Source organism: Mobula hypostoma, chromosome 13, assembly GCF_963921235.1.
Source record: "Mobula hypostoma chromosome 13, sMobHyp1.1, whole genome shotgun sequence".
Lineage (NCBI taxonomy): Eukaryota > Metazoa > Chordata > Chondrichthyes > Myliobatiformes > Myliobatidae > Mobula > Mobula hypostoma.
The window spans coordinates 50804276-50829224 of NC_086109.1; the positions used below are offsets into that span (position 1 = coordinate 50804276).

General features: G+C 44.0%; 1 protein-coding gene across 4 annotated transcripts in view; it reads right to left on the bottom strand.

Annotated features, from left to right (window-relative positions):
• The window catches only part of sycp3 (synaptonemal complex protein 3), a 203584-nt gene that overhangs the window by 89768 nt on the left and 88867 nt on the right, over window positions 1-24949 (bottom strand). For 3 of the 4 annotated variants that reach the window (XM_063065678.1, XM_063065674.1, XM_063065676.1), the window contains one exon: window positions 8988-9022. In XM_063065678.1, the coding sequence (XP_062921748.1) occupies window positions 8988-9022 (35 nt within the window). The remainder of the gene's footprint in view (window positions 1-8987; window positions 9023-24949) is intronic. The other variant, XM_063065677.1, reaches the window with a different exon arrangement.

Sequence of the window (24949 nt, forward strand, 5' to 3'; positions counted from 1 at the left end):
GAGGTTCTGAACTGGAAGAAGGCCAAATTTGAAGAAATGAGAAAGGATCTAAAAAGCGTGGATTGGGACAGGTTGTTCTCAGGCAAAGATGTGATTGGTAGGTGGGAAGCCTTCAAAGGGGAAATTTTAAGAGTGCAGAGTTTGTATGTTCTTGTCAGGATTAAAGGTAAATTGAATAGGAATAAGGAACCTTGGTTCTCAAGGGATATTGCAACTCTGATAAAGAAGAAGAGGGAGTTGTATGAAATGTATAGGAAACAGGGGGTAAATCAGGTGCTTGAGGAGTATAAGAAGCGCAAGAAAATACTTAAGAAAGAAATCAGGAGGGCTAAAAGAAGACATGAGGTTGCCTTGGCAGTCAAAGTGAAGGATAATCCAAAGAGCTTTTACAAGTATATTAAGAGCAAGAGGATTGTAAGGGATTAAATTGGTCCTCTTGAAGATCAGAGTGCTCGGCTTTGTGCGGAACCAAAGGAAATGGGGGAGATCTTAAATAGGTTTTTTGCGTCTGTATTTACTAAGGAAGCTGGCATGAAATCTATGGAATTGAGGGAATCAAGTAGTGAGATCATGGAAACTGTACAGATCGAAAAGGAGGAGGTCCTTGCTGTCTTGAGGAAAATTAAAGTGGATAAATCCCCGGGACCTGACAGAGTGTTCCCTCGGACCTTGAAGGAGACTAGTGTTGAAATTGCGGGGGCCCTGGCAGAAATATTTAAAATGTCGCTGTCTACGGGTGAAGTGCCGGAGGATTGGAGAGTGGCTCATGTTGTTCCGTTGTTTAAAAAAGGATCGAAAAGTAATCAGGGAAATTATAGGCTGGTGAGTTTAACGTCAGTAGTAGGTAAGTTATTGGAAGGAGTACGAAGAGACAGAATCTACAAGCATTTGGATAGACTGGGACTTATTAGGGAGAGTCAACATGGCTTTGTGCGTGGTAGGTCATGTTTGACCAATCTGTTGGAGTTTTTCGAGGAGGTTACCAGCAAAGTGGATGAAGGGAAGGCAGTGGATATTGTCTACATGGACTTCAGTAAGGCCTTTGACAAGGTCCCGCATGGGAGGTTAGTTAGGAAAATTCAGTCGCTAGGTGTACATGGAGAGGTGGTAAATTGGATTAGACATTGGCTCGATGGAAGAAGCCAGAGAGTGGTGGTAGAGAATTGCTTCTCTGAGTGGAGTCCTGTGACTAGTGGTGTGCCACAGGGATCAGTGCTGGGTCCATTGTTATTTGTCATCCATATCAATGATTTGGATGATAATGTGGTAAATTGGATCAGCAAGTTTGCTGATGATACAAAGATTGGAGGTGTAGTAGACAGTGAGGAAGGTTTTCAGAGCCTGCAGAGGGACTTGGACCAGCTGGAAAAATGGGCTGAAAAATGGCAGATGGAGTTTAATACTGACAAGTGTGAGGTATTGCACGTTGGAAGGACAAACCAACGTAGAACATACAGGGTTAATGGTAAGGCACTGAGGAGTGCAGTGGAACAGAGGGATCTGGGAATACAGATACAAAATTCCCTAAAAGTGGAGTCACAGGTAGATAGGGTCGTAAAGAGAGCTTTTGGTACATTGGCCTTTATTAATCGAAGTATTGAGTATAAGAGCTGGAATGTTATGATGAGGTTGTATAAGGCATTGGTGAGGCCGAATCTGGAGTATTGTGTTCAGTTTTGGTCACCAAATTACAGGAAGGATATAAATAAGGTTGAAAGAGTGCAGAGAAGGTTTACAAAGACGTTGCCGGGACTTGAGAAACTCAGTTACAGAGAAAGGTTGAATAAGTTAGGACTTTATTCCCTGGAGCGTAGAAGAATGAGGAGAGATTTGATAGAGGTATATAAAATTATGATGGGTATAGATAGAGTGAATGCAAGCAGGCTTTTTCCACTGAGGCAAGGGGAGAAAAAAACCAGAGGACATGGGTTAAGGGTGAGGGGGGAAAAGTTTAAAGGGAACATTGGGGTGGCTTCTTCACACAGAGAGTGGTGGGAGTATGGAATGAGCTGCCAGACGAGGTGGTAAATGCGGGTTCTTTTTTAACATTTAAGAATAAATTGGACAGATACATGGATGGGAGGTGTATGGAGGGATATGGTCCGTGTGCAGGTCAGTGGGACTAGGCAGAAAACGGTTCGGCACAGCCAAGAAGGGCCAAAGGGCCTGTTTCTGTGCTGCAGTTTCTATGGTTCTATGGTACATGTTACATATACAAACCTGAGATTCATTTTCTCACAGGCATACTCAATAAATCCAATAACTAAAAGAATCAATGTAAGACCACGCAAACTGGGTGTACTATCAGTACGCAACAGACAATAAATTGACCAAATACAGAAAGAAAGAAATAATAATAATAAATAAATTAGCGATAGATATCAAGAACATGAGATGAGGAGTCTTTGAAAGTGAGTCCATAGGTTGTGGGAACATTTCAGTGATATCCCCTTTGGTTCAACAGCCTGATAACTGTTCCTGAACTTCAGTGTGAGTCCTGAGGCACCTGTACTTTCTTCCCGATGCTGCTTCCTCCAATAACGCTCTGTGCAGGTGGGGAGGGTTTTACCCATGATGGTGGGGAGGGCTTTACGTATGATGGACTGGACCATATCCACTACTTTTTGTAAGTTTTTCCATTCAAGGGCACTGGTGTTTTCATACCAGGCTATGATGCAGCCCGTCAATATACTCTCCACTACACATCTAAAGAAGTTTGTTGAAGTTTTAGATGTCATGCCAAATCTTCACTAAGCCCTAAGGAAGCAGAGGTGCTGCCATGCTTTCATCATAATTGCACCCACGACAGGTCCTCTGAAGTGATAACACTAAGGAATTTAAAGTTGTTGATCCTCTGCACCTCTGATACCCCAATGAGGTTGATGGACCTAAAGATTCCTCCTCGGAAGTCAGCTCCTTGGTCTTAAGAGGTAGTCAGTATGGCACCAGTCAGCCAGATTTTCAGTCTCCCTCCTATATGTTGATTTGTCACCACCTTTGATGCGGCCTATGACAGCAGTGTCATCAGCAAACTTGAATGTGGCATTGGAGTTGTGCTTAGCCACACAGTCATAAGTGTAAGGTGAGTACAGCAGGGGCTAAGCACATAGCATTGTGTTGCACCTGTGCTGACAGAGATTGTGGAGGAGATGTTGCCAATCCGAACTGACTGGGGTCTGCAATTGAGAAAATCGAGGATCCAATTGCACAAGGGGGTATTGAGCCCAAGGTCTTGAAGCTTATTGATTAGCTTTGAGGGGATGTTAGTTTTGAATGACAAGCTGTAGTTGATAAAGAGTATCCTAGCGTATGCATCTTTGCTGTCCAGATGTTCCAGAGTTGAGTGAAGAGCCAATGAGATGGCATCTGTTGTGGATAGGCAATTTGGAGCAGATCCAAGTCAGTTCTCCAGCAAGAGTTGATATGTTTCATCACCAACCTCTCAAGACAATTCATCACTGTGGATGTAAGTGCTAGTGAAAAAAAGTCATTGAGGCAGGTTACCATGTTCTTATTAGCCACCAGTATAATTGAAGCCTACTTGAAGCAGGTGGGGACCTCAGACTGCTGAAGCGAGACAATAAAGTTCTCGGTAAACACTCCAGCCAGTTGATCAGCACTGGTACTGGTACTGGTACATGGCCAGGTACACCATCTGGACTGGATACTTTCCGTGGGTTCACCCTCCTGAAGGGTGCTCACATGTTGGCCTCAGAGATTGAGATCACATGATCATCAGGGGTTATGCAAGTTTGTGATGGCAATCACATTTCCTTTTTATTGCGCTGGGTATTTTCCCCCTTCAAGATACTCTATAAATACACCAGTACACCAGTATTGAAAGACTGGAGAAGAATGTCTCATTGTTAGGCAAAACAATTGTTTGTGTTAAATCCACTCTGCTGTTATGAGGGACATTTAACAGGATCTTAGATAGGCACATGGATGAAAAAAATTGGAGGGTTATGTGTGAGGGAAGGGTCAGTTGATCTTAAGAGTAGGTAAAAGGTCAGCACATCGTAGGTTGAAAAGCCTGTACTGTGTATGTTCAATGAACTATGATTGTAAAAAACTGTCATAATAAAATACCACTTCCAACCCACAACAGCATGAACAGATACATGCTCAGTCAGGAAGGGATCCAACTTCTTGACTATGAAATCCTTTGTTTCGTAAAGGTATAGAGCAAGTGAAGTTCAACCCACATGACTGCTTCCACAATTCCATCTCCATGCACAATCTATGTCCAGCAGGAATCTTTGGCCAAAACACAAACCAGGCCCTTTCTCCTATCTCCAGAATTCCCAATTAATCTTGTAGCCTCTTGGGGCCTGCAGATCCATATGTCATTAAGTATCAAAGTACCATTACTTTTACTCACTCTAGTTATTACCTTTTTAACCCTCTGGCACTCTGTTCAGTAACAACCATTCTTGATACTGTTATCAAACCTGCCAACAAGGACAAATGCCTGATCTGTCTCAGAGGCCAAACGAATCAGTTATCCAAAAGCTTCTCGTGCCCTCTGGTCCATGCCCCACCACCAACCATTACACCATTGTCTCACAGTAAGAGATCTCATTATAAACACAGGAAAACGCCATTACCATTATAGCCAATCTCGTCATCTGTCTCCCATCCCCATGCAGCCTACTTCGATCTTTGGCCCAAGAACACAGACAGGATTGTCCAAGCAGAGCCTTCACTTTCCCAACCAAACTTCTGAAACCCCCAGGTTTTCTTGGCTGTGTAAGTCTAAGGAAGACACTCTCTGATCCTGCCAAACTCATGAGATTGAGATGGCTCTCCAACCCCAAACCCCAGTGTGTGTGGATGCTGTGAAATTTATTACCCTGTTACAACTCAGTGCCAAGAAATAACTGACAGCACACTGCATACAACTAAAGGAATTAATTTATGAAACTTACTTAACTGAAGGGTTAGTAAAGAAACAAAAGAAAAAACAAAAAGAGCCCATTGTAATTAAACAGTCAAATATGCACAAGTTGGAGCTCATCTTGAATTTCTCTGTCACTCACGCGCTGAGCCCTCGGTCTGCGTGAAAGCACACACCACCTTCCAAACATCACTTGCAATCTAACTCGAACAAACGGGTCTCTCACCGGATCATATCCTACAACCAGTTCTCCCCAGTGTCTTCTCTCTTCATCTCCCGCCGAACAAAAGCTCCAAGACCAACCTTAGTGTCTGTCACCAAAAAACCACCCCCAAGTTCCACCATCCTAATTGGATGGCACACATTCCTCATCATCCCTTATCTTCAACAATAACCCAATAGGCTGAGAGCAGAACAGACTGCTCTTACAGAACTGCTAAATGAAATACCTACAGAATAACAGTAAAGATGTGAACCAGTGCATTACATTTGTTCCCTCCTTACTTGATTCTATCTTCCTCCCCACCCCCCAACTTGTCTCGTCCCACTTACATTCTTGACAGCTCTGATGCTACCTGCCACTTTGACAGTTTCTAATCTTCCAGCTCCCAATTAGCTAGCCTTTACCATGGATGTACAATCTCTTTACGTCTCAATCACACAATCAGATGGTCTAAAGGGCTTCTGCTTCGTCTTTGAACAGAAGTCCGACCAGTTCCCCTTCATATATAATCTCATTCTCCCGGTTAAACTTGTTCTCACATTGAACAACTTGTCCTTCAACCCCACTCAGTCACTCCGGATTAAAGGTGCAGCTTTCAAAAGGCATTTCCACTTCAAGCTCTCAAAGTTTGTGAAAAGATAAAGATTAGCTTTATTTGTCACGTATACATCAAAACATACTGTAAAATATGCCATTTATGTCAATGACCAACACAGTCCTCGGACGTGCTGGGAGCAGCCTGCAAGTATCGTTGCATTTTGACACCAATATTGCATGTCCACAACTCACTAACCTGAACCCGTATGTCTTTGGAATGTAGGAGGTTAATAGCAGTAGCTGGAGGAAACCCACGTGGTTACAGGGAGAATGTACAAACTCCTTACAAAAACAACAGGAATTCTGCAGATGCTGGAAATTCAAGCAACACACATCAAAGTTGCTGGTGAACGCAGCAGGCCAAGCAGCATCTGTAGGAAGAGGTGCAGTCGACGTTTCAGGCCGAGACCCTTCGTCAGGACTAACTGAAGGAAGAGTGAGTAAGGGATTTGAAAGTTGGAGGGGGAGGGGGAGATCCAAAATGATAGGAGAAGACAGGAGGGGGAGGGATAGAGCCAAGAGCTGGACAGGTGATAGGCAAAAGGGGATACGAGAGGACCATGGGACAGGAGGTCCGGGAAGAAAGACAAGGAGCGGGGGGGGGGGACCCAGAGGATGGGCAAGAGGTATATTCAGACGGACAGAGGGAGAAAAAGAATATGTGCATAAAAATAAGTAACAGATGGGGTACGAGGGGGAGGTGGGGCCTAGCGGAAGTTAGAGAAGTCGATGTTCATGCCATCAGGTTGGAGGCTACCCAGACGGAATATAAGGTGTTGTTCCTCCAACCTGAGTGTGGCTTCATCTTTACAGTAGAGGAGGCCGTGGATAGACATGTCAGAATGGGAATGGGATGTGGAATTAAAATGTGTGGCCACTGGGAGATCCTGCTTTCTCTGGCGGACAGAGCGTAGATGTTCAGCAAAGCGGTCTCCCAGTCTGCGTTGGGTCTCGCCAATATATAAAAGGCCACATCGGGAGCACCGGACGCAGTATATCACCCCAGTCGACTCACAGGTGAAGTGTTGCCTCACCTGGAAGGACTGTTTGGGGCCCTGAATAGTGGTAAGGGAGAAAGTGTAAGGGCAGGTGTAGCACTTGTTCCGCTTACACGGATAAGTGCCAGGAGGGAGATCAGTGGGGAGGGATGGGGGGGACGAATGGACAAGGGAGTTGTGTAGGGAGCGATCCCTGCGGAATGCAGAGAGAGGGGGGGAGGGAAAGATGTGCTTAGTGGTGGGATCCCGTTGAAGGTGGCGGAAGTTACGGAGAATAATATGTTGGACCCGGAGGCTGGTGGGGTGGTAGGTGAGGACCAGGGGGACCCTATTCCTAGTGGGGTGGCGGGAGGATGGACTGAGAGCAGATGTACGTGAAATGGGGGAGATGCGTTTAAGAGCAGAGTTGATAGTGGAGGAAGGGAAGCCCCTTTCTTTAAAAAAGGAAGACATTTCCCTCGTCCTAGAATGAAAAGCCTCATCCTGAGAGCAGATGCGGCGGAGACGGAGGAATTGCGAGAAGGGGATGGCGTTTTTGCAAGAGACAGGGTGAGAAGAGGAATAGTCCAGATAGCTGTGAGAGTCAGTAGGCTTATAGTAGACATCAGTGGATAAGCTGTCTCCAGAGACAGAGACAGAAAGATCTAGAAAGGGGAGGGAGGTGTCGGAAATGGACCAGGTAAACTTGATGGCAGGGTGAAAGTTGGAGGCAAAGTTAACAAAGTCAACGAGTTCTGCATGCGTGCAGGAAGCAGCGCCAATGTAGTCGTCGATGTAGCGAAAGAAAAGTGGAGGACAGATACCAGAATAGGCATGGAACATAGATTGTTCCACAAACCCAACAAAAAGGCAGGCATAGCTAGGACCCATACGGGTGCCCATAGCTACACCTTTAGTTTGGAGGAAGTGGGAGGAGCCAAAGGAGAAATTATTAAGAGTAAGGACTAATTCCGCTAGACGGAGCAGAGTGGTGGTAGAGGGGAACTGATTAGGTCTGGAATCCAAAAAGAAGCGGAGAGCTTTGAGACCTTCCTGATGGGGGATGGAAGTATATAGGGACTGGACATCCATGGTGAAAATAAAGCGGTGGGGGCCAGGGAACTTAAAATCATCAAAAAGTTTAAGAGCGTGAGAAGTGTCAGGAACATAGGTCGGAAGGGATTGAACAAGGGGTGATAAAACAGTGTCGAGGTATGCAGAAATGAGTTCGGTGGGGCAGGAGCAAGCTGAGACAATAGGTCAGCCAGGACAGGCAGGTTTGTGGATCTTGGGTAGGAGGTAGAAACGGGAAGTGCGGGGTGTGGGAACTATAAGGTTGGTAGCAGTGGATGGGAGATCCCCTGAGCGGATAAAGTCGGTGATGGTGTGGGAGACAATGGCCTGGTGCTCCTTAGTGGGGTCACGATCGAGGGTTAAATAAGAGGAGGTATCCGCGAGTTGTCGCTGTGCCTCGGCAAGGTAGAGGTCAGTACGCCAGACTACAACAGCACCCCCCTTATCGGCGGGTTTAATAATAAGGTTAGGATTAGTGCGGAGGGAGTGGAGAGCAGAGCGGTCCGAAGGAGTGAGGTTGGAATGGGGACAGTGGCTAAACTGAACACACATTGCTGGTGCTGTAATAGTGTAATGCTAGCTACTACTGTGCCATCCTTGCCTACTATTACCTCATTATTGCTTGGTGAAGATATAGCAACCATGGAAAAAACCATTAGCCTGAAACTAGTTTCTACTCACATAAAGATATAATCATGAAAAATAAGGATAAAGTAATTAGAAACGTTCAGCTTGTTTATTGAGCTGGGTATTTTCCCCCTTCAAGATAATCTGTAACTACACCAGTCGTACTTGAGGGGTTGGAAAATATGCCTCATTGTTAGGTGAAGGAATCATTACAAAACGTTATGCTCCTAGCACTTGTTTGTGTTAAATCCACACTCTGCTCTAGAACAGCTGCTTTAATAAACAAGTGTCTATAGACATTCTGTGAACACTGTGAATTCCTGGTCTGTATAATCTGAAATACAATCCTGCAATTCTTGGGTAAATCTGTGGTAACTGCATCTGACTGCAAAAATACTGAAGATATTAAATCAATCATAGTTCTTTATAATTTTCTTTTTGCAAGTATTGACTTCATTTTTAAAGTAATTAACTCAAACAATTCTGAATTAGAGGATCTCAGTTTTACACATGACCACACAAGTTCTTCCATTTTCTCCATTCCTACAAATAGAAATTCATTTTTACAATATTTTAATATAAAAGCACTCACCTCCAAATCGCTCAAGCATGGTGGCCACATCACTGCTATAAAGACAGATAAGAAAAATTAATACAAGTCCATTCACCTGCAGTATTAGTTAATATCGGGAGATGATATTCGGATTAAAGCAAAATGAAATGTGATTGTTTTTGGGTTGGGATGGGGGGAACTGAAGGTACAGTGAATATTGATGTATTTGTTACAATAAAATACAGTATTCTCTCTGGCAGAGGAACCTTGAATGGTGTTTGTGCTGTTCTTCCTCCTACTTTCACAGGACTGCCCACAACTAGATTCAATATCTGAAAATGTTCACAGAGAGGAGTATGCTCCTTCTGATCATGGTTCAGTGCATGTTCTAAATACTCAATTATCTAGAAACATGGAGCTTCAAAAATGCAGAAAAAACTCAACACTATCCAGGAATGAGCTGGATTGGCATTGTCTCCATTTCAGCCTCAACCTTTTGCTTAGAGAACAATTGTCCATAAAATGCAATGTGGTTACTTGCCTGGACTAGAACATAGAACAGTAGAGCACAGTACAGGTCCTTCAGCCTCAATCCTTTAACCTACTACAAAATCAATCTCACTCATCCCTCCCACAAAACCCTCCTAACTAAGGGATTCTTAAATGTCCCTATGTATCTGCATGCACCCACCACTCTCTGTATAATGAAAAAAACCTAGCTTTGACAACCCCCACTACACTTTTCTCCAATCACCTTAAAGTTATGCCCTTTTGCATTAGCCAAGACTATTTCCCAAATTACTAACTCTGCCACCAATGGCAGCAAGTGTGTAGAGGATGATTTCTATGGTGAGGCAGTCTAGGTCTAGTGGGTGCAGCCTCAAAATAGATGGTCGTTCCTTTAGAACAAAGATAAGAAGGAATTTCTTTAGCTAGAGGATGGTGAGTCTATGGAATTCATTGACACTGACAGCTGTGGAGGCCAAGTCATTGGGTATATTTAAAGCAAAGGTTGATAGATTCTTGAGTAGTCAGGGCAGCAAAGGTTTCAAGGAGAATACAGTTGAGAGAGTTAATAAATCAGCCATGATGGAACAACAAAGCAAACTCGATGGATTGAACGGCCTAAGCAGATGGAAATCATTTTCAGGCACCCCCCGCCGCCCCGCAAGTCAAACACCATTCTGACTTGAATTAACATCACAATTCCTTCTTCAATGTTGTGACTAAATCTTATACAGTTCCTATAAAAAGAATTCATACCCCCTTAGAAGTTTTCACGTTTTATTGCTTTAAAACATTGAATCACAGTGGATTTCACAGTGAATCACAGAGCAGCTGAAGGCAGTGTGGACAGGGCCAACGAACTTAACCTGTTCTTTAACAGATTTGATATTGTGGCCCCTGCCCATCCCCCACATGAGCCATGTGTTGTCGGCCCCCAACCAACACATATTCCACTCTCCCCTCCTACCCCTCCTCACAGTCCCCCACACTGCTCTCATGACTATACCCCTTCCCCACACGAAACCACCATGATGGGCTTCACAGCTGAACAGGTGAGAAGACAGCTGAAACGTCTCAACCCAAGCAAGGCTGCAGGACCGGATGGCGTCAGTACCAGGGTGCTCAAAGCCTGTGCCCCTCAGCTATGTGGAATACTTCACCATGTATTCAACCTGAGCCTGAGGCTCTGGAGGGTTCCAGTGCTGTGGAAGACGTCCTGCCTCGTCCCTGTGCCAAAGACACCACGCCCCAGCGGCCTCAATGACTACAGTCCAGTGGCATTGACCTCCCACATCATGAAGACCCTGGAGAGACTTGTTCTGGAGCTGCTCCGGCCTATGGTCAGGCCACACTTAGATCCCCTCCAGATCGCCTACCAGCCCCAACTAGGAGTTGAGGATGCCATCGTCTGCCTGCTGAACCGTGTCTACGCCCACCTGGACAAGCCAGTGAGCACTGTGAGGGTGATGTTTTTTGACTTCTCCAGTGCGTTCAACACCATCCGCCCTGCTCTGCTGGGGGAGAAGCTGACAGCAATGCAGGCGGATGCTTCCCTGGTGTCATGGATTCTTGATTACCTGACTGGCAGACCACAGTACCTGTGCTTGCAACACTGTGTGTCCGACAGAGTGATCAGCGGCACTGGGGCTCCACAGGGGACTGTCTTGTCTCCCTTTCTCTTCACCATTTACACCTCGGACTTCAACTACTGCACAGAGTCTTGTCATCTTCAGAAGTTTTCTGATGACTCTGCCATAGTTGGATGCATCAGCAAGGGAGATGAGGCTGAGTACAGGGCTACGGTAGGAAACTTTGTCACGATGTGTGAGCAGAATTATCCGCAGCTTAATGTGAAAAAGTCTAAGGAGCTGGTGGTAGACCTGAGGAGAGCTAAGGTACCGGGGGTCAGTGTGGACATGGTGGAGGATTACAAATACCTGGGGATACGAATTGATAGTAAACTGGGCTGGTCAAAGAACACACTGAGGCTGTGTACAAGAAAGGTCAGAGCCGTCTCTATTTCCTGAGGAGACTGAGGTCCTTTAACATCTGCCGGACAATGCTGAGGATGTTCTACGAGTCTGTGGTGGCCAGTGCTATCATGTTTGCTGTTGTGTGCTGGAGCAGCAGGCTGAGGGTAGCAGACACCAGCAGAATCAACAAACTCATTCGTAAGGCCAGTGATGTTGTGGGGATGGAACTGGACTCTCTGATGGTGGTGTCTGAAAAGAGGATGCTGTCCAAGTTGCATGCCATCTTGGACAATGTCTCCCATCCACTACATAATGTACTAGGTGGGCACAGGAGTACATTCAGCCAGAGACTTATTCCACCGAGATGCAACACAGAGCGTCATAGGAAGTCATTCCTGCCTGTGGTCATCAAACTTTACAACTCCTCCCTTGGAGGGTCAGACACCCTGAGCCAATAAGCTGGTCCTGGACTTATTTCCTGGCACAATTTACATATTACTACTTAACTATTTATGGTTTTATTACTATTTATTATTTATGGTGCAACTGTAACAAAAACCAATTTCCCCCCGGATCAATAAAGTATGACTATGACTATGACCATTTAATTTGGCTTTTTTGAAACTGATCAACAGAAAAAGTCAAAGTGAAAGAAGATCTCTGCAAAGTGATGTAAACTAATGATAAATATAAAACACAAAATAATTGATTGCATAAGTATTCACTCCCTCCAAGTCAGTATTTAGTAGCTGCACCTTTAGCAGCAAATACAGCCTTCAATCTATGTGGGTAGGTGTCTATCAGCTTTGCACATCTGGACACTGCAAATTTTTCCCATTCTTCTTTATAAAACTGCTCAAGATCTGTCAGATTGCACAGGGATTGTGAGTGAACATCTTTTTTCAAGTCCAGCTACAAATCCTCAATTGAATTGAGGCCTGGACTCTGACTTGGCTATTCCAAGACATTAACTTTGTTGTTTTTAAGCCATTCCTGTGTAGCTTTGGCTTTATGCTTGGGGCCATTGTCTTGCTGGAAAACAAATCTCCCAAGTTGTAGTTCTCTTGCAGACTTCATTAGGTTTTTCTCCAGGATTTCCCTGTATTTTATCCTCTACCTACACAAGCTTGCCAGGGCCTGCTGCAGTGAAGCATCCCCATAGCATGATGCAGCCATCGACATGCTTCATGGTACGGATGGTGTGTTTTTGATAATGTGCAGTGTTTGGCTTACACCAAACATAGCATTTAGTCTGATGGGCAAAAAATGCAACATGTTTCATCAGACCACATAATTTTCTTCCAGCTGACTTCAGAGTCTCCCACATGCCTTCTGGCAAACTCTAGCTGAGATTTCATGTGAGTTCTTTTTTCTTTCTCATTGCCACTCTCCCATTAAGCACCCAGGAAACAGTTGTATGTGCAGTCTCTCCCATCTCAGCCACTGAAGCTTGTAACTCCTCCAAAATTGTCATAGGTCTCTTGAAGGCCTCCCTCACTAGTCCCCTTCTTGCACGGTCACTCCATTTTTCAGGACAGCCTGCTCCAGGCAGATTTACAGCTGTGCCATATTCTTTTCATTTCTTGATGTTTGACTTAACTGTACTCCAAGGAATATTTAATGACTTGGAAAGTTTCTTATATCCATCACCTGACTTGTGCTTTTCAATAACCTTTTCACAGAGTTGCTTTGTGTTCTTTTGTCTTCATGGTGTAGTTTTTGCTGGGATAAAGGCAGTTTGCCTTTCCAGGTACAGGTGTATTTTTACTATAATCAATTGAAACACCTTGAGTGCAATACACACAAAATGCTAGAGGAACTCAGCATGTCAGACACCAACTATGCAAAAAGGTAGTCGACGTTTCAGGCCAAAACCTTTAGGCAGGACTTGAAAAAAAAAGCTCAGGAGTAGACTTAAAAAGTGGAGGAGGAGAGAGAGAGAACCACCAGGTGATAGGTGAAACCTGGAGGGGCAGGGATGAAGTATAGAGCTGGGAAGTTGATTGGTAAAAGAGACAGAAGGAAGAGAGAAAAAGGAGGAAAGGATCACCAGAGGGAGGCAATGGGTGGGCAAGGAGGTGAGGTAAGAGAGGGAAGGAAAAGGGGATGGGAAATAGAGGGGGGGATGGGAAATGGGGGGGGGGGTGTTGGGGGGCATAACCGGAAGTTTGTGAAATCGATGTTCATGCCATTAAGTTGGAGGCTTCCCAAGCGGAATATAAGGTGTTGTTCCTCCAACCTAAGTGTGGCCTCATCATGACAGTGGAGGAGGCCATGGATGCACATACCAGAATCGGAATGGGAAGTGGAATTAAAATGGGCAGCCACTGAGAGATCCTGCTTGTTCTGGCGGATGGAGTGTAGATTTTCGGCGAGACGGTCTCTAAATCTACGTCGGGTCTCACCGATGTACAGACCTTGACTACACACAGGTCTTCAAAATTATGTGACTTCTAAAACCAATTGAATACACCAGTCATGAGGAATTCTGCAGATGCTTGAAATTCAAGCAACACACATCAAAGTTGCTGGTGAACGCAGCAGGCCAGGTAGCATCTCTAGGAAGAGGTACAGTCGACGTTTTGGGCCGAGACACTTCGTCAGGACTAACTGAAGGAAAAGCTAGTAAGAGGTTTGAGAGGGGAAGGGGGAGATCCAAAATGATGGGAGAAGACAGGAGGGGGAGGGATGGAGCCGAGAGCTGGACAGGTGATTGGCAAAAGAGATATGAGAGGATCATGGGACAGGAGGCCCAGGGAGAAGGAAAAGGGGGAGAGAGGGGAAAAAAACCCAGAGGATGGGCAAGGGGTATAGTCAGAGGGACAGAGGGAGAAAAAGAAAAGCGAGCGAAAGAATGTGTGTATATAAATAAGTAACGGATGGGGTACGAGGGGGAGGTGGGGCATTAGCGGAATTATTATTCTCCGTAACTTCCGCCACCTCCAACGGGATCCCACACTAAGCACATCTTTCCCTCCCCCCCCCGCATTCCACAGGGACTGCTCCCTACGCGACTCCCTTGTCCATTCGTCCCCCCCATCCCGCCCCACTGATCTCCCTCCTGGCACTTATCCTTGTAAGCGGAACAAGTGCTACACATGCCCTTATACTTCCTCCCTTACCACCATTCAGGGCCCCAGACAGTCCTTCCAGGTGAGGCTCCCGATGTGGCCTTCTATATATTGGTGAGACCCAATGCAGACTGGGAGATCGTTTTGCTGAACACCTACGCTCTGTCCGCCAGAGAAAGCAGGATCTCCCAGTGGCCACACATTTTAATTCCACATCCCATTCCCATTCTGATATGACTATCCACGGCCTCCTCTACTGTAAAGATGAAGCCACACTCAGGTTGGAGGAACAACACCTTATATTCCGTCTGGGTAGCCTCCAACCTGATGGCATGAACATTAACTTCTCTAACTTCCGCTAATGCCCCACCTCCCCCTCGTACTCCATCCATTATTTATTTATATACACACATTCTCCCATCATTTTGGATTTCCCCCTCCCCCTCTCAAATCTCTTACTAGCTTTTCCTTCAGTTAGTCCTGACGAAGGGTCTCGGCCTAAAACGTCCACTGTACCTCTTCCTAGAAATGCTGCCTGGCCTGCTGCGTTCACCAGCAACTTTGATGTGTGAATACACCAGTGATGATTTGCTGTGTCATATTAAAGGGGGGTGAATACTTATGCAATGGATTATTTTGTGTTTTATATTTGTAATTAACTTAGATCACTTTATAGAGGTCTGATTTCACTTTAACACAAAAAAAGTCTTTTTCTGTTGATCAGTGTCATAAAAAGCCAAATTAAATCCACTATGATTCAATGTTGTAAAACAATGAAACACAAAAACTTCCAGGGGTGGGGGGGAATACTTTTTATCAGAATCAGAATCCCTTATTATCACCAAGTATGTGGACACCGATTTCCCTGAGTTCTCACTGTACAGAATCAAAAAGTAAACAAAATGACAGTGCAAATAATCGTGAACTATATACAATGAGGTATACCTGTGTATGTACAGGTGGACTTGGTTTACCATAGACTAAAATTCAAGTGTTCATAAGACTGATGGCATACGGAAAGAAACTGTTCTTGTACCTATTTATCTTGGCATACAGTGATCTAAAGTGCCTACCAGAAGGAAGGAGTTTTAACAGGTGATGTCCAGGGTGTGATGGGTCTACAATGATGCTGCTTGCTCGCTTCCTGACTCTACATGCATATAAGTCCTGGATTGAGGGCAGCTTCACACCAATAATCCTTTCCACAGCCCTAACGGTTCTTTGGAGTCTATTCTTGTCTTGTTTGGTAGCTGATATATCCAGACAGTGATGGACGAACAGAGAACAGACTGGATTATTCCTGAATAGAATTGAATCAGCAGCTCCTGAGGCAGGTTGTACTTCCTGAGTTGACGTAGGAAATACAACCTCTGCTGAGCCTTTTTGATAAAATTGCAATAGGTTTGTCAGGCAGGATTTTCCTTTAAGGAATCCATGCTGAGTTCTGTCTATCTTATCATATGCCTCCAGGTACTCTGTAACCTCATCCTTGACAATTGACACCAACAACTTCCCAACCACCGATGTCAAGCTAACAGGTCTATAATTTCCTTTGTGCTTCCTTGCACCCTCCAAATATCCGGACCTGCCTCTCGGTTTTTTTTTGCATTACCTTACTTCCTATTTTTCTATTTTCTATTTATGATTTATAATTTATCTTTAGTATTTAATATTTGTAATCCAGGGAGTGTGAAGCGCAGAATCAAATATTGCTTGATGATTGTACGTTCTAGTACCAATTGTTTGGCGACAATAAAGTATAAAGTTCCAAATAGCGGAGTGACATTTGCAATCTTCCAGTCCTCCGGAACCATGCCAGAATCTATTGACTTTTGAAAGATCATTGCTAATGCCTCCGCAATCTCCACAGCTACTTCCTTCAGAACACGTGGGTGCATTCCATCTGGTCCGGGAGATTTATCTACATTTAGACTACTCAGCTTCCTGAGTACTTTCTCTGTCGTAATTGTGACTGCGCACACTTCCCTTCCCTGCCACCATTGAGTGTCCGGTATACTGCTGATTTCTTCCTCAGTGAAGACTGATGCAAAATACTCATTCAGTTCCTCCGCCATCTCCTTATCTCCCATTACAATTTCTCCAGCATCATTTTCTATTGGTCCTATATCTACTCTCACCTGTCTTTTACTCTTTATATACTTGAAAAAGCTTTTAGTATCCTCTTTGATATTATTTGCTAGCTTCCTTTCATAGTTCATCTTTTCCCTCTTAATGACCTTCTTAGTTTCCTTTTGTAAGCTTTTGAAAACTTCCCAATCCTGTCTTCCCACTAATTTTTGCTTCCTTGTATGCCCTCTCCTTTGCTTTAACTTTGGCTTTGACTTCTCTTGTCAACCACAGTTGCATCCTTTTTTCATTCAAAAATTTCTTCTTTTTTGGAATATACCTGTCTTGCACCTTCCTCACTTCTCGCATAAACTCCAACCACTGCTGCTCTGCCGTCTTTCCCGCCAGTGTCCCTTTCCAGTCAACTTTGGCCAGTTCCTCTCTCATGCCACTGTAATTTCCTTTAATCCACTGAGATACCAACACATCAGATTTCAGCTTCTCCTTTTCAAATTTCACAGTGAACTCATCATGTTATGATCACTGTCTCCTAAGGGTTCCTTCACCTCAATCTCTAATCACTTCCGGTTCATTACACAATACCCAATCCAGTACAGCCGATCCCCTAGTGGGCTCAACAACAAGCTGTTCTAAAAAGCCATCTCGCAGACATTCTACAAATTCTCTCTCTTGAGATCCAGTGTGCCGACCTGATTTTCCCAAACCACTCACACGTTAAAATCCCCCACAATTATCATAACACTACCCTTCTGACAAGCCTTTTCTATTTCCTTTTGTAATTTGTTGTCCACATCACTGCAGCTGTTTGGAGGCCTATAAATAACTGCCATCAGGGTCCTTTTACCCCTGCAATTTCTTAGCTCAACCCATAAAGATTCTGCACCTTCCGATCCTGTATCACCTCTTTCTAATGATTTAATATCATTTCTTACCAATAAAGCCACGCCTCCCGCTCTGCCTACCTTCCTATCCTTCCAATACACCGTGTATCCTTGGATGTTCAGCTCCCAGAGACATGCATCCTTTAGCTACGTCTCAGTGATGGCCATAATATCATACCTGCCAATCTGTAGCTGTACGACAAGATCATCCACCTCATTCTTTATGCCACATGCATTTAAGTATAACACCTTAAGACCAGTATTTGGTAGTTTTCACTTTGATTTCACTGCAACTCTATTGCACTGCAACTCATCTCAAATTTGCCCCATCACCTGCCTGTCTTTCCTGACATCTTTACTGCTCACTATCTTAGATTTATTTCTGTTTTCCCCTTCCTCCGCTCTATCATTCCGGTTCCTATCCCCTCTGCCAAATTAGTTTAAACCGCTCTATTAAACTTTCCCGCCAGGATATTGGTCCCCTTCGGGTTTAGGTGTAACCTGTCTATTTTGAACAGGTCATACTTCCCCCAGAAGAAATCCCATTTATCCAAGAATCTGAAGCCCTGCCCCCTGCACCAGTCTCTCAGCCACATATTCATCTGCCTGATCCTACTATTCTTGCCCTCGCTAGCACGTGGCACAGGTAGCAATCCCGAGATTACTACCCTGGTGGTCCTGCTTCTCAGCTTCCTTCCTAACTCCCAGAAATCTCTCTTCAGGACCTCCTCCCTGGTTTCAAGGTACTTGGAGACTGTCGATAAAATAAGTCAAAGTCAGCATGGTTTCTGTGAAGGGAAATCTTGCCTGACAAACCTGTTAGAGTTCTTCGAGGAAGTAACAAGCAGGGTGGACAAAAGAGAGACAGTGGATGTCATTTACTTGGATCTTTAAAAAACATTTGATAAGGTGACACACGAGGCTGCTTAACAAGATAAAATCCTATGGCATTACTGGAAAGATACTGGCATGGATAGCGGAATGGCTGACAAGCAGGAGGCAGCAGTTGAGAATAAAAGGGGTCTTTGCTAGTTGGCTGCCGGTGACTGGTAGTATTCCTCAGGGGTCAGTATTGGGATCGTTGCTTTTCACATTGCTTGTCAATGATTTAGATAATGGAATTGATGGCTTTGTGGCAAAGTTTGCAAACGATACCAAGATAGGTGGAAGATAGGGGTAGGTAGCGCTGAGGAAGCAATGAGATTCCAGCAGGACTTGGACAAAGTGTTGGGAAATGTATGATAATGCATTTTGGTAAAAGGAATATTTGCTGCTGAATATTATCTAAATGGGAAGAAGGTTCAAACATCAGAGGTGCAGAGGGACTTAGGGGTCCTCGTGCAAGACTCCTTGAAGGTTAATTTACAGGTTGAGTCTGTGGTAAAGACTGCAAATGCAATATTGGCACTTATTTCAAGGGGAATAGAATACAATAGCAAGGAGATAATACTGAGCCTTTGTAAGACACTAGTCAGGCCACACTTAGAGTATCGAAAACAGTTTTGGGCACCATATCTCAGAAAGGATGTGTTGTCATTAGGGAGTCCAGAGAAAGATCACAAGGATATTTCTGGGAATGAAGGAATTAACATATGAGGAGCGTTTGGTAGCTTTGGGCTCGTACTCACTGGAATTGAGAAGAATGTGGGGGCATCTCAATGAAACCTACCAAATGTTGAAAGGACAAAATTGGGTGGATGTGGAGAGAATGTTTCCTCTGGTGGGGTATCCAGAACTAGAGGGCACAGCCTCAGAATTGAGGGGTGAACCTTTAGAACCGAGGTAAGGAGGAAATTTTTTAGCCAGAGGGCAGTATATCTGTGGAATGCTCTGCCAGGCTGTGGTGGAGGCCAAGTTCGTGTATCTATTTAAGGTGGAAGTTGATCGTTTCCTGATTGGTCAGGTCATCAAAGGATATGGCAAGTAGACAGGGTATGGGGCTGAGTGGAATTCAGGATCAACCATGGCTGATCCTTTTACCCCTCTACAGCCCCACTCCCTGGCCTTTTCCCTACAACCTTTGATGCCATGTCCAATCAAGAATCTATCAAACTCTGCCTTAAATACATCCAACAACCTGGCCTCCACAGCTGCCTGCAGTAATAAATTCCACAAATTCACCACCCTCTGGCTAAAGAAATTCCTCCGCGTCTGTTTTAAATGGATGTCCCTCTATCCTAAGGGTGTGTCCTCTTTTCCTAGACTTCCCCACCATGGGAAGCACCCTTTCTACATCTACTCTGTCTAGGCCTTTCAACATTTGAAAGATTTCAATGAGGGGGAGGGAACATAAACTCAAACCATGAGAGGCCTGTGTCGGGCATTTTCATGTCTTACAAGGCACAGATTGGAAGCCTGTGTGGGGTACCACTCCTCGCACAGACACTACAGCAATGTGTGGTTAAGTGCCTTGCTCAAGGACACAAACACGCTGCCACAGCTGAGGCTCGAACTAGCCACCTTCAGATCACTAGATGAATGCCTTAACCACTTGGCCATGTGCCCAACAGAGATCAATGAGATCCCCCTCAATCTTCTAAATTCCAGCAAGTACAGACCCAGAGCTATTAAATGTTCCTTTCATTCCCGAAATCATCCTTGTGAACCCTCTCCAATGGCAGACATCTTTTCTTAGATGAGGAGCCCAAAATTGTTCACAATACTCAAGGTGAGGCTTCACCAGTGCCTTATAAAGTCTCAGCATCACATCCCCGCTCTTGTATTCTAGACCTCTTCAAACGAATGCTAACATTGCATTTGCCTTCCTCACCACTGACTCTACCTGCAAGTTAACTTTTAGGGTGTTCTGCACAAGGACTCTCAAGTCCCTTTGCATTTCAGATTTTTGGATTTTTTTCTTCCCATTTAGAAAGTAGTTTATACATTTATTTCTACTATCAAAGTGCATGAGTGTGCATTTTCCAACATTGTATTTCATTTGCCACTCTTCCCCATTCTCCTAATCTAAGTCCTTCTGCAGCCTACCTGTTTCCTCACCTGTCTCTCCACCTATCTTTGTTTCATCTGCAAACCTGGCTACAAAATCATCTATTCCCTCATCTAAATCATTGCTATACAGCTTAAAAAGAAGTGGTCCCAACACCGACCCTGTGGAACACTACTACTCACTGGTAGCCAACTTGTTGCCTCCTACCAATCAGCCAATGTTCTAACCATGCCAGTAACTTTCTTGTAATACCATGGGTTATTAACGGTAAGCAGCCTCATGTGTGGCACCTTGTCAAAGGCCTTATGAAAGTCCAAATATACAATATTCACTGCATCCCATTTATCTATCCTACATATAATCACCTCAAAGAATTCCAACAGGTTCATCAGGCAAGATTTTCCCTGAAGGAAACCATGCTGACTTGGTCTTATCTTGTCCTGTGTCACTAAGTACTCCATAACCTCATCCTTAACAATTGACTCCAACATCTTCCCAACCACTGAGATCAGACTAACCGGTCTATAATTTCCTTTCTGTTGCCTTCCTCGTTTCTTAAAGAGTGGAGTGACATTTGCAATTTTCCAGTCTTCTGGCACCATACCAGAATCCAATGATTTTTGAAAGATAATCACTAATGCTTCCACAATCTTTACCGTTACCTCTTTCAGAACTCTAGGGTGCAGTTCATCTAGTCTGGGTAACTTATGTACCCTTAGGTCTTTCTGCTTCTTGCACACCTTTCCCCTTGTAATAGTAACTGCATTCACTTCTTTTCCCTCACACCCGTCAACATCTTCCACAGTGAAGAATGATGCAAAGTACTCATTTAATTCATCTGTTATCTCCTTGGCCCCTATTATTATTTTTCTGGCCTCATTTCTAATAGTCTTATATCCACTCTCATATCTCTTATTTTTTTACATACTTGAAAAAGCTTTTACTATCCATTTTGATATTGTTTGCTGGCTTGCATCTTTTTTGCATATTTCATCTTCTCTCCCCCCCCCCCCGAAGATTCTTTTAGTTGCTTTTCTGTAGGGTTTTAAAACCTTCCCAATCCTCTGCTTTCCCACTAATTTTCACTTTGATGTATGCCCTCTCTTCTCTTTTACATTAGCTTTGTCTTCCTGGCAGAAAGGTGCTGCAAGGCTGCCAAAGCCAAAATGTAATCTGGATGACATAATTGTCACTGGTAAGGATGACAAGGAACATCTCCAAAATCTCAAGGCAGTGTTAAAAAAATTAGAAGATTATGGGCTCAGAGCACAATGCAACAAGTGTGAATTCTTTAAAGCAAGCATTACTTACTGTGGTCACACCACTGACACACAAACGTGCTGAGAAAATTCAAGCTGTGGTGGATTCCACAAGGCCAAAGGATGTGTCACAATTGTGGTCCTTTTTAGGATTTATCAATTACCAAAACAGGTTCCTGCCAAACCTGGCTACTGTGCCCCACTCCTTGAACTCACCACTACAGATCATGAAGAAATGGCAATGTCAAAGCACTGTGAGGTGGCTTTCCAAAAAGTAAAGAAAATGGTGACTTCAGACACTGTACTCATACATTATGATCCACATCGTCCAGTGAAACTTGGTTGTGACACCTCGCTTTATAGTATAGGTGCAATTACATCACGTTATGAGTGATGGAAATAAATGCCCCATTGCCTTCGCATCACGTACTCTTACCGCTGGAGAGAAAAATTACGCACAGATTGAGAGAGGTCTTGAGTCTGGTTTTGGGTGTGAAGTGTTTCAACCAGTAATTGTATGGGAGAGAGTTTATCTTCATTACTGAACATGAACTGCTAGTGTCCATTTTCAATCCACAGAAGAGTGTTCCACTAACAGCTGCAGCAGTAGCACGAAAGCAGAGATAAGCTCTATTTCTTGGAGGGCATCATTACAAGATCGAATTCAAGAGGACAACTAATCACAGAAATGTTGATGATTGTCCCATTTACTCTTGGAAAATGAAATACCTGAAAAGTTTACAAAGGAAGGAACTCCTCTTGATGTATTCTCTCTAAAGCAAATTGATAGGCTCCCTTTTACAATAGAGATAATCCAAAGGGGAACCAAACAAAGACCCTACTGTGAATGGCCTGCATTGCATTGGCAGAGGATTCATGTAGATTTTGGCAGAACCTTTCATGGGTACAAATTTCTTGGTAGTAGTAGATGCAGCTACAAAGTGGCCAGAGTGTTCCCAATAGCCTCCACTACAGCCACGCACACTGTTAATGGGTTGAGAAGACTCTTTTCAAGGACCGGTGTTCCAGAACACTTAGTCAGTGACAATGGACCACAGTTTGTTGTGGAACAGTTTCAGTTATTCCCGAAAATGATTGGAATAAGACATTTTACATCTGCATCATACCACCTAGCTATAAATAGCTTGACAGAAAGGTTTGTCCAAGAGCCAAAACAAAACATACTGCAAGCAATGACAGTAGATTTACTACACCAACTCTGAATCAGAAGCTCACCAATTACCTCCGTGCATATTGCAACGCAATACATTCCACAACCAACAACTCAACAGCTATGCTGTTCCTCGGTCGTCCCTTGCGCTCATGCTTGCATCTCCTCAAACCCAATTGGCAGAAGGAGTATGCTGGACAACAGCTGAGACAAATTGAGAACTTGTCAAACAAGGTTCGATGTTTCACTCCTGGGCAAGCAGTCTAGGTGAGAGACTACAGAGGTGATCAAGAGTGTGAAGATTAAAAACAGTACTGGACCACCCTCCTACACAGTGGAGGTTTTGTCTGATGTCATCTAGAGGCAACACATCAATCAGTTGAGGAGAGCAATCAATTGTTAGAGAGGAAAGGTGTCCAGAGCTGTTAGAACCACTTCTTGCAGTCCCAGAACCACTATGGAGGAGGCCCAGAACCTGAGGTTGTTTCACAGCCACAAGTCTCACCTGCCAAGCAGTTAGGAAAGATGTTATCTCACAAGAATAAGAAACCCTCCACATACGTGTGTGTGTGTGTGTGTGTGTGTGTATGTATATATATAAAATTAGAGAACAATATGTTACATATTTGAGTTGAGATGTATTTTATATTGAGCTGGAGTTTACAACTAAACAGGGAGGAGTGTGGTGTATTTAATTTATCAGCATATTTTAGTAATATTCTAAATAATTATTTTCGATTAAGCTTTTTTTGTTGTTTACATAATTCATTATGATTTATATGTAAAAATGCATGAATGTGTCATTACACCACCGTGTCATAAGTGCACGCCTTAATACAGTAAAATAAACTAACGTACACGAGTTATCTCTGGCTTTAGATTAGATTATGAGGACACTCAGTCCTTGTTTATTGTCATTTAGAAATGTATCATTTCTTAATGCATGCAATGTTCCTCCATTATGTTATCACAGAAACACAGGACAGACCAAGACTAAAACTGACAAAATCCACATAATTATAACATATAGTTACAACAGTGCAAAGCAATACCATAATTTGATAAATAACAGACCATGAGCACGGTAAGAAAAAAGTCTCAAAGTCCCGATAGCTCATCATCTCACGCAGATGGTAGGAGAAACTCTCCCTGCCATGAACCTCCAGCGCCGCAAACTTGCCGATGAAGCACCCGACCACAGCCGACACCGAGTTCGTCCGAAAATTTCGAGCCTCCGACCAGCCCTCCGACACCAAGCACCATCTCTGCCGAGTGCTTCGACCCTGCCCTGGCCGCTGAACAACAAGCAAAGCCGAGGACTCGGGGCCTTCCCCTCTGGAGATTCAGGATCACACAGTAGCAGCGGCAGCGAAACAGGCATTTCAGAAGTTTCACCAGATGTTTCTCCATGCTCTGACGTCTGCCTCCATCAAATCAGGATTGTGCACGGCACCCTACTTGACAGATAACAGATATTCATCACTGGAGTGGCCGCTGCGCGCTGCGTCATGCCACCATCTTCTCCTCTCCTCTCTGTGTTTTTCTTTCAATTACGTAGTTTTATGTTCATTCAGTTAGTTTTATGTTATAGAGTTGCAAGCAACTACTGTTACAAAATACTAGATACATCCTACTGTATCCAGTGTTCCCGATGTGCCCTCCTCTAAATTGGAGAGATTGGAGGGTATAGGCAAGTAGGAACAAATTGAAAGCTTATGGAGTATAAGAAATGTGACAGAACAGTTAAGAAAGAAATCAGGAGGGCTAACAGATGACATGAGGTTGCCCAAGCAAACAAGGTGAATGAGAATTCTAAGGGATTCTACAGCTATGTTAAGAGCAAAAGGCTTGCAAGGGACAAAATTGGTCCTCTGGAAGATCAGAATGGTAATCCATGTGCACAGCCAAAAGAGGTACGGGAGATCTTAAGTATATTTTTTGCATCTGTATTTACTAAGGAGATGGACACAGAGTCTATAGAAGTGAGGTAAGCAGGCATTGCCTTCGTGCACCCTACAGATTACAGAGGAGGAGATGTTTACTGTCCTGAGGCAAATTAGGGTGGATAAATCCCCAGGGCCTGACAAGGCGTTCCCTTGGACCT